The sequence below is a fragment of the Dendrobium catenatum genome, unplaced genomic scaffold (genome assembly GCF_001605985.2).
Source record: "Dendrobium catenatum unplaced genomic scaffold, ASM160598v2 fragScaff_scaffold_1031, whole genome shotgun sequence".
In the NCBI taxonomy this organism is placed as follows: Eukaryota; Viridiplantae; Streptophyta; class Magnoliopsida; order Asparagales; family Orchidaceae; genus Dendrobium; species Dendrobium catenatum.
Window position 1 is genome coordinate 8,804 of NW_021319493.1, and position 10,078 is coordinate 18,881.

The 10,078-nt window shown below is 35.8% G+C and overlaps 1 protein-coding gene across 1 annotated transcript; it reads left to right on the forward strand.

The window, feature by feature from the left end:
• Positions 1-276: 276 nt before the first annotated feature.
• LOC110113669 (trafficking protein particle complex II-specific subunit 130 homolog) lies at positions 277-9,136 on the forward strand. Its single transcript, XM_020846337.2, has 5 exons — positions 277-384; positions 5,195-5,491; positions 7,350-7,766; positions 8,354-8,444; positions 8,564-9,136. The coding sequence occupies exons 1-5, from the start codon at positions 277-279 to the stop codon at positions 8,737-8,739; spliced, it is 1,089 nt and encodes a 362-aa protein (XP_020701996.1). The 3' UTR covers positions 8,740-9,136.
• Positions 9,137-10,078: the final 942 nt, after the last annotated feature.

Consider the following 10,078-nt stretch of genomic DNA (forward strand, 5'->3'; position numbering starts at 1 on the left):
CCTGAGGAGATGGTGAAGAAGATAGCTTGGCTACCAATGGGAAATTCTCAGCTAAAAGGAAACGACTTTACATAACACAATTTTTGATTGAAAGAACAAAAATTGATGACTGGCGGAGGAAAGAAGAAACGTATTGGTTTAGAGAGGACACCACTCTAAGCATCAAGGCCAAATATATAATAATGCTAAACATCAATGCCATGGGTGTCACTACTAGGAATGACGATGATATATTGACAAAATCACATCACACTTACTCAAAGATTGACCACAAGCATGCACACTTGTCAGCAGGACAAGTTCACTGAGATTGCATCTAGCTTTAAGGCACTGAGACATGATGATCAGAAGCTTGCAAGCGCACTTGTGGAGAAGCAAGGGGAGGTAGAATGAGGCTATCTGTTTGTGCATACATGCTCGAGTAAGGACTAGGGCGCCTCGTTCAAGGGAGCGAGGTGAGATTGAGACAGGAAATGAATCGCTTGCCGGAAACTTGTGATCATATGATAAATACATTATAGGGTTTTGTTGTAATTGTCGTTTCCATGAATGCCAGACATGTTCTTGAAATTACCCTATTAATCAACTCCAGCAAAGCCGAACAAAAATATTAGATCACGTGTGCGACGCCCTAATGATCTCCATTCGTGAAACAAACAGCCCGTTGTCGTTTTAGCCCTTGACCGACCCCACCGACTTCCTTCTATCATCTCCGATCTCCCTCTGTGCTTCCCTCTCATCTTCACCACCTTCTTTGACTTCTTCTTCTAGCACCTTTTCTTTCCAAATCACCATCTCTCTCTCTCTCTCTCTCTCTCTCTCTCTCTCTCTCTTTTCCTCTTCCTCTTCAACTTCTTTAATCTTTCTCTTCCTACACCAACCTCAAACTCTCTACCACATAATCTTCTCTTTCTTTCTCTCTCTAAAAATTTGTAGAGAGAAAGAGACCTACAATCCTTTCCTTCATATTATCCTCACCTCCTCCAACTCTTTCTCTCTCTAAACAAAGAGAGTTCTCTCCACCATTCCCACCTTTCTCACCACAAACTGATTTTCCTCTCTTCCCCCTTTAGTTTCTCTCTCTAAACAGAGAGAGAAAGATCCTCAAAAAATTCCCATCCCTCTTTCATTCTCTAAACGGAGAGAGTATTTTCCCTCACTATCCATTATTGTGTGTGTGTGTGTATGTACTCACTTGTAGGTTTCATTACTCGAAAGTCTACTCGCTTGTTTTAAGCACACAGGTATCTATGATGCTCAGACATGGACACGACGACACATACATCACACGACATGGACACAAACATGGATACGAGACACATTAATTATTGAAAATATAAGACATAGAGACGGGTTGGATACTACATAATTTTTATATCTTAATAATTATGTATAAAAATTGAATAAGCAAAATAATAAAAGTAATTGAAAAATAATAAGTAATTTAATTAGAATTTGTGCTTAAAACAATTAATATTAGAATGTCTAGAATTAGTGTCGATGTCGTGTTAGGCATCGAGAGCGGAGATGACAATGCTTTCAATAGTTAGACATCATTGTTGTGTAATAGGCATAGGATCAAGATGGCTTTGGCCATCAATCTCAAGATAATGTCAGTTGTCAATGCTAAGACTATTTGGACAAAGATGAGATGTCAAGATGGCACGAGGGTTTGATTGTTGGTGTCGATGTCAACACAACATCAGATTTTGATGTTGAGATGATTTTGAAATACTAGTGTTGTGACTGCATTGGACATCGATGTTGAGATGATATTGAGCATTGTTGTGGAACCTTAACTGCAACCCGCTAGAGAAAAAATGAAAATGGGAATGTTCAGGGAATGAGATATTGAGTGAGGGTGATTGGTTTGAGGCTTTAGAGAAGAAATGAGAAATTTAGTGTTGAATCAAATAGCCAAGGGAGGCCACGTTAACAATCCGTGGGTAGAAATCTGAGAGCTGTAGTTGGAGATCCGTGGGCAGCAATCCGAGGGTTGCAGTTGGAGATCCGTGGGTTTACAATTGGAGATCTGTGGGCAGTAATCCGAGGGTTGCAATTAAGATCCGTGATAGTAATTCGAGGGCAGTCGGAGATCCGTAATATATGATTATTATAATTAATTAGATTAAATATTTTTTCCTTTTTTTGTTTATTTTCCTATGTATATATATGTAATGATTATAAGGAATATAATAGAATTTGAAGTTCTCTCTAAATAATTTCTTCATGGTATAAGAGCCTAAGAAAATCTTAAGCCTTCTCTAAATGTTAGTGGCAAACCTTCCTTCTTCCAAACCCTCAACAGGCGGTAATTCTTCATCATCTTGCCGATAGCCTCTCTTCAAGCATCGGTAGCCCTTGCCCAAAATTCATCTTCTCTTTAAATCGAGGAAACCCAACCATGCCCATGGATAGCGAGATCTCATCCTCCTACCCAAAAGTTACTGGTTTAAACCCTGAAAACTCTGGATCTACAGACAACTCTTCTACTCTTCTTAGACCTGGTGTGATCATTGTGCCAAACTAGGACATCCAACGGAGTCATGTTGGAAGATTTATGGAGAACCAGCTGATTGGAAGGCAAAACAATCAGCACAAAAAAGCAAGGCGAATTCTGTCAACATCATGCAGGATTAATCCATCAAAGCTAAAGATATCCCTTTCACCAAGGAGCATTTAGAGATGCTGAAGTTGCTGCTTAACAACATCACGAACCAACAATCTCTAGGACCTGCTACCAACCTATACGCTCACTTAGGTATAAAATAGTGAATACTTTGGGTTATTGAATCTGAGCATCAGCTCATATGACATGAGACATTACACTTTTTCATGACTATCAACCTTATCATTCAAATTGAATAGTTAAGATTGTTGATGGCTCAACATCTAAAGTTTTGAAAATTGATTATGCTTTTGTCACAAAAGCTATCACCCTTAAATCAGTGCTTTATGTGCCTAATTTTGAGTGCAATATGATTTACATTAGTAAATTGACTCTTGATATTATTTGCTTAATAATTTTTCCAATAATGCATGTATTTTTCAAGAACTGGATTTGAAGAAGAAGATTGACAGTGCTAAGATGTGTTCTGGGTTATATTACATCAAGACACCCAAATACATACAAACCTTAATTGTTGCTCCTAAGAATCCTACTTCTAAGAATCATACTATTGTTAGTCAATTTGTTGAGAGTCAATCTAGAGTCAAACAAGATAGAGAGAATATCATGTGGCATTAGACATCAGGTCATACAAATTTCATGTATCTTGAAAAGCTTATTCCCTATTTATTTAAAAAAAATCCAAATTTGTTCAGATGTGAAACTTGCCAATTGGCTATACATACCAGATCGTCTTAACCAATTGTTCGTTACCAACCTTCTAAACCCTTTGCCTTGATCTATAGTAATATTTGGGGACCCTCAAGGGTTAAAAATATAAGTGGAGCAAGGTGGTTTGTGATATTTGTTGATGATCATGTTAGACTCATGTAGGTTTATTTAATAAGGGAAAAATATGTGATTGAAAGGATCTTCAAATCATTTCAACTGATAATTTAAAACTAGTTTGATACAAAAATTCAAATCTTAAAATCAGACAGTGGGAGAGAGTAGTTCCATTTTATCATGAGAGAATACCTATCAAGTCAAGGGATAATCCAAGTGAGTTCATGTGTATATACGCCTCAACAAAATGGGGTAGCTGAGAGGAAAAATAGGCAACTCCTAGAAGTCGCCAAATCTATTATGCTATTCACGAAAGTACCAAAACATCTATGGGGGAAGCCATCCTTACTGTTGCATACCTATTAAATAGGTTACCTACTCGGATACTAAAATTTGAAACACCTAGACAGACTTTACTCAAAGCCTAGCCTGATGCTCGGTTCATATCATCAAACCTTGCACATAAAGTTTTTTGGGTGCTTTGCCTTTGTTTATATGTATCCATAAGATAGAAGCAAGCTTGACTCAAGATAAAAAAAATGTATCTTTATTGGCTATTCTTCGACAAAAAGATGCTACAAATGCTTTTGCCCTAATTCTAGGAAAGTATTTGAAACCATGGATGCCACCTTCTTTGAAAACAACCCATACTTCACTAGTTTTGAAATTTAGGGGGAGAGTGAAGGAGAATTTCAAACTTGGGAGTGGAATTCCTTATACACAACCAAACAAAGTCCAGCCAAAATCAACAACTATCACAAGAAATCCAAACCATGAGTACTTCCAAGTTATATCTCATTTATCTCAAACTCCTCTTTCAGACCTATTACATTCACCCAAAAGTCCTAATCAATCCTTGCAAAGAGCAGCAATTAAGGAACAACAATATGTATACTCAAGAAAAAGAAAGAAAAATCAGTATGCTGAATGGTGAGACACATCTTGCACTTGTCAACTATACTTCAGTGAATCCAACAACTGTAGAAATTCATACATAGGAGAAAAATGAGGAATTTCAAAAAGAGAGAGTCATCAATGGCTAGAAAGAATCATACATCAAGCATCCAATCAAAAGTTTTCTCTCCTATAGCAGATTATCTGACACTTATCAAGTCTTTCTTTCCAAGTTGGATGATATATAGATTCTGACCAATATTCAAGAAGCTTTGAATCACCCAGGATGGAGGCAGGCTGTTAAAGAAGAAATTATGGCATTGAAAAAAATCAAACATGGGTGATTATGAATCTCCCACCAGGAAAGAAAGTTGTGACTTGCAAATGAGTGTTCACTGTAAAGCATAAGGTGGATAGTAGTGTTGAGAGGCTGAAAGCTTGACTAGTTGCAAGAGGATTCACTCAGTCTTATGAAATAGACTATCATAAAACTTTTGCTCATGTTGCAAAGCTCTACACCATAAGGATTTTTTTTCCTTAGCAGCAAATTTAGATTGGCCCTAACATCAACTAGATTTCAAGAATGCACTTTTGAATGAGAATTTGAAAGTAGAAGTCTACATGGAGATTCCAATGGGGATTTAGAAGTCTTATGGAAGGGATAAAGTGTGTAAACTATTGAAATCCTTTTATGGATTAAAGTAGTCTCCAAGAGCATGGTTTGAAAGATTCTTAAATTATATAAAATGCCATGGTTTTAAACAACGCTAGACAAATCATATCTTGCTTGTGAATCAGACAGAAAGATATAATGTAGTAGTATTGATTGTATATGTGGATGAGCAGGCTTTGTCCAAGGAGTTTGAAGTGAAAGATCTAGGATCACTTAGATACTTCCTTGTTATGGAGGTAACTCGATCAAGCAAAGATATATTTATTTCCCAACACAAGCATACCTTAGACCTACTGAAGGAGACCGTCATGCTGGGATGCAGACCAGCAAGTACACCTATGGATCCTAAAAGGAAACTTGGGATAGAAGAGGAGGAAGTTCTAGTAGATAAAGGAAGATATCAACGTCTTGTGGGAATGCTTATATACCTCTCCCACACCCATCTAGATATTGGGTTTGCTGTGAGTATGGTAAGCCAATATATGAGTAATCTTATGAAGGAGCACTTGAAGGCAGTATATCAAACCTTGAGATATCTCAAGAACACTCCTGGAAAGGGGCTATTATTCAAGAAAAATAAAGATAGAAAATTGATCATTTATTCTGATGCAGATTGGGTAGGAAGCCAGGTTGATAGTCGATTGACAATAGGATGTTGTTCATTTGTGTGGGGGAACCTAGTGACATGGAGGAATAATAAACAATCTATTGTTTCTAGAAGCAGTGCATAATATGAACTTAGAGCATTAGCAGTTACTATTTGTGAAGGTATTTGGATTAGACAAGTATTGGTTGAACTGAGAATAAAGATTGAAGACATGATAAAGTTGAAATGTGACAATCAAGTCGCAATCAGTATGACTAAGGATCTAGTATATCACAACATAATAAAACATGTTATTATTGATAGACATTTTATATCTGAAAAAATAGAGAACACAGAAATTGTAGTATATACCCCAACTCATGAACAAGTTGTCGATGTTCTAACAAAGGCACTACTGGGCTCTCTACTTGATAAATTTGTTTGCAAGTTAGGATTGTACGACCTATAGAACCTAACTTGAGGGGGAGTGTTGAATCACGCAGCCAAGGGAATGCCACTTCAATGATATGTGGGCAGCAATCTAAGGGCTATAGTTGGAGATCCGTGGGTAGTAATCCGAGGGTTGCAGTTGGAGATCCGTGGGCAATAATCCGAGGGCTACAGTTGGAGATCTGTAGAATATGATTATTATAATTAATTAGATTAAATGTCTTTTCTTTTTCACTTTACTCTCCTAGAATTTATATATATATATAATGATTATAAGGAATAGAATAAAATTTGAAGCTCTCTCTAAACAATTTCTTCATTTAGTTTGTATTTTTTTTTAACTAAATAACAATTTGAGATACAATAAATTATATTTAAAATAAAATTTATAAAATATTTTAGACATGCGTGTTAGACAAATGTGTCTAATTTATTTTTAATATTTTTTTAATTGGACACGTCTTTGGCATGTTCAACACATGTCAGGCTTTTCAGATGCGTGCCGTGTCCGATACATGTTGGATATTGCAAAGCGTTGTGCATTATAGATATGTATAATGAAACCTAAAGCCAAAAACTCCGAAGCTACGAAGATATATTTGACGCAGCATGAGAACTCTCATGCAGGCTTTTCCAACATGGTGAGAAGAAGCTCGCGACATTTGCAATGTCACGGGTGGACCCTGTTAGCTACATGCTCATCGTGATGAGAGTAGTCCAATACACACTTTTATTAGTATGGTGGGAGGAGACTCATCAGCGGTGTTCGTGGAGAACCTGTTAGTGATGTGCTCGCTGCTGTATGCTAACACCATGCAGTTTTTGATGTTGGATGATTTTACTGTTTTTCTTCGTGTGGTTATTTTTCACTCTGTTTAGCCGTCAATATACTTGTATGCATTTTCTACTGTTAGAATTAAGAGTTAGAATTTTGGTAGTAATTAAGTTTGTGAATTCATATATCTTCTTTGCTCGACTACGCAAGTGCCTTGCACAGTTGAACAAATTTTGAATCAATATACCTCATTAATTGGCTTGGTACAACCTCTTTTATAGTGCCGAGTTACTGTTGACCGAACATTTTCTATAGGCGTGTTGTAATGTCTTAACGCATATCATCATATCTAGAAATCATGCATGACAATGATACTGATTATGAGATTTCAATGACTTATTGCTAGGACGCCTAAGGTTTCGTTTGGGACGGCTTTTTTATTGCTTTTTAAAGCAGTTTTTTAGTACAAAATTTTTAATTTTTGTATTAAAAAGCTATTTTAAGAAGCAGTAAAAAAACTGTCCCAAATGAAGTCTTAGACTACGATGCCTTCACCTATTTCCTTTATGTGGGCGATCATCTGCTGTTGATACACCATATTCACAACTTAATATTATACAGGAAGACTGATAGCTTTTTTCCCCTAGATGAAACTGAGGTTGTGAAGACAGAGAGTATCTTGAATATTAAATATGGAATCGAGGGTGATAGAGCTGTCGGTGCACATATACCTGTGAATATAAAACCTGAAGGCCAAGATGAGCTTTTGTTTAAGATAGCACTTCCTTTACAGCGGCCTGTGCTTGATCCTTGCCTGGCTGTTGGATTTCTTCCATTTACCTTCGATTGCCTGAGGGTTGGACAGCTAGTTGATATGAAATGGAGACTTGAAAGGTTGAAAGATCCAGAAGAAATTCAATCATTTTTGTCCAAAGTAAGTTATCCAATATTCCTGTTTTATTTTATCCAATTTGATTTAAGTACTTAAATTTGTGCCTTGAATTGCTAAATAAATTAGTCCATGTAATAGGTTTCTGTGATCTTCTCATTCACACTTGTTTTATAATGTAATTGAGGTTTATTGTATGTTCTAGTCATGAATTTTCTTAGAACTGGCTATAAAGAGAAATGAGAGTGCCCATTTATAGATAGAATGAATCATTTTGATAGAGTTAAAGAAAAGAATCGAAAAGTTTACAACAACAACAACAACAACATCAAGCCTTTATCCCACTACGTGGGGTCGGCTACATGAATCCTTTTTCTCCATTGTGTCCTATTAAAAGTCAAATTCTCGTTTAAATCTAATAAAGAACGGTCATTCCTAATATTTTCTAACCAAGTCTTTTTAGGTCTACCCCTACCTTTCTTAACATAAGTCAAATCTAATACCTCTACTCTCCTAACTGGGTCATCGGAAAGTATAAGAAACTAAAAAAAATTTCATGGCATGATTTGGATTATTAACAACTAGTTTGATTTTTGCACCGACTAACATTGGACCATTCTTTTGTCTGTTAGGATGAGTTACTCTATGAAATAGATGCAAACCCAGAGAACTGGATGATTGCTGGGAGGAAGAGGGGACATATATCTTTGGCTGCAACTCAAGGTTTGGAATTCATTTCTTTATTATTATTATTTTTTAATTTTTTGGTATAGAGGAACTTCATACTTCCATGGATTTAGTCAATTAAAGAAGCTTACTAAGCAAATTAATGGATATCTCAGGTTCAAGGGTAGTAATCACTGTGAGTTGCTTGCCTCTGGTCTCTGGTTATGTTCGTCCACCGCAGCTTGGTCTGCCCGGTGTCGCCGAATCCAACATAAGCTGCAATCCTGCTGGGCCTCACCTAGTTTGTGTGTTGCCTCCAACTTTGAGCTCTTCCTTCTGTGTACCAGCTTGAAGTCCTGATTATTCTGAATTCTCTTAATGGGTTAATTCTTGGCCATTTAAATCTATCTGGATCCTCTCCTATTTACTGGATTAGATCTTGAATGTTCCTGGTTGGAGCTTCTGGTCTCTCAACCATCCAGATAAATCTGATTCAACTGGAGAAGATGGAAGAAGGCATCAGAGATTCGATTTATGAAATTCAAGTCTCTTATGTATTGCGGTGAGTGAACTTTTGAAGAATTTTGGTTTTTGTCTGCCCATGTATATAAATTGAGAGAGTAGAAAGATGTTTGATTTATGTTAAAGAGGCTATGCAGGTGATGAGTCTTGTTCTTTGCAGAGTAAAATTCTGGATATCTTTCTGAAGTTCACATTATCACAATTCTTTAGTGAACTTCCAAAGCCCATTTTGACTGTGTTCCAATTCTGAAAGTATCTCATCTGTAGGGCATTAAAAAAAAGCTTGTTGCTTTTATTCGATTATATTGTGCTTGATCATTAGCTTTTGTTCCACTGATTTTTACAAGTTTGTTTACTTAATGGATTAAATATGAACAAGATCTTATTAACTTGATAGATCTCGATTATATTTATGTGGATGCTCGGGTGCATGAGTGGCATTACTCTTAGAGATAGAGTATGAAATGAGCATATTCGTGAAAAGATTGGAGTAGCTGCAGTGGAAGATAAGATTAGATAGAGTCACCTTAGATGGTTTGATCACATAAAATGACGGATTTTGAATGACCAGGTTAGGAAAGTAGATGTATTAGATTTGATTTGTGTTAAGAAATAAAGAGGTAGACCTAAAAAGATTTGGTTAGAGAATATTAGAAATAATCTTTACTTATTTGATTTAAATGGGAATTTGACTTTTAACATGACACAATAGAGGAAAAAAATTAATGTAGCTGACCCCATGTTGTGAGACAAAAATTTAATGTTGTTATTGTATACATTAAATTTTATATTATTATACATATGCTATAATTTATATACAATTTAGAAGTGGAATTTATGTACATGAATAGTTTATATTTGATTTGATAAGTTAAGGAGTTGGACACAAACATAAAATGTTGATTGCTTTCTTAATGGGTTGAGCCGATTAACTTGGAGCTCGCTCAAATTAGGCTCATTTTTGCTTTAATTATATGTTTTAAGGAGTTTTTGCATATGGATCACATGTTGCATTTTAAAATTGGAGGTATGGTTAGCTTGCATGGAATTTATGAATGTTTTTAAATAAGAAAAAAATATGAATATAGTTTTGGAGAATGATAAATTATAATATATTGAGCTCAAATTTATACAATTATATATATAAAAAAAAATCAATCTTTCTTAAA

Coding starts and splice junctions, on each gene's coding strand:
- LOC110113669 (XM_020846337.2), top strand. CDS start 277: ATGCACACTTGTCAGCAGGACAAGTTCACTGAGATTGCATCTAGCTTT. Junction 385..5,194: donor TTGTGGAGAAGCAAGGGGAG/GTAGAATGAGGC, acceptor GTGGATGAGCAG/GCTTTGTCCAAGGAGTTTGA. Junction 7,767..8,353: donor TTCAATCATTTTTGTCCAAA/GTAAGTTATCCA, acceptor TTTGTCTGTTAG/GATGAGTTACTCTATGAAAT.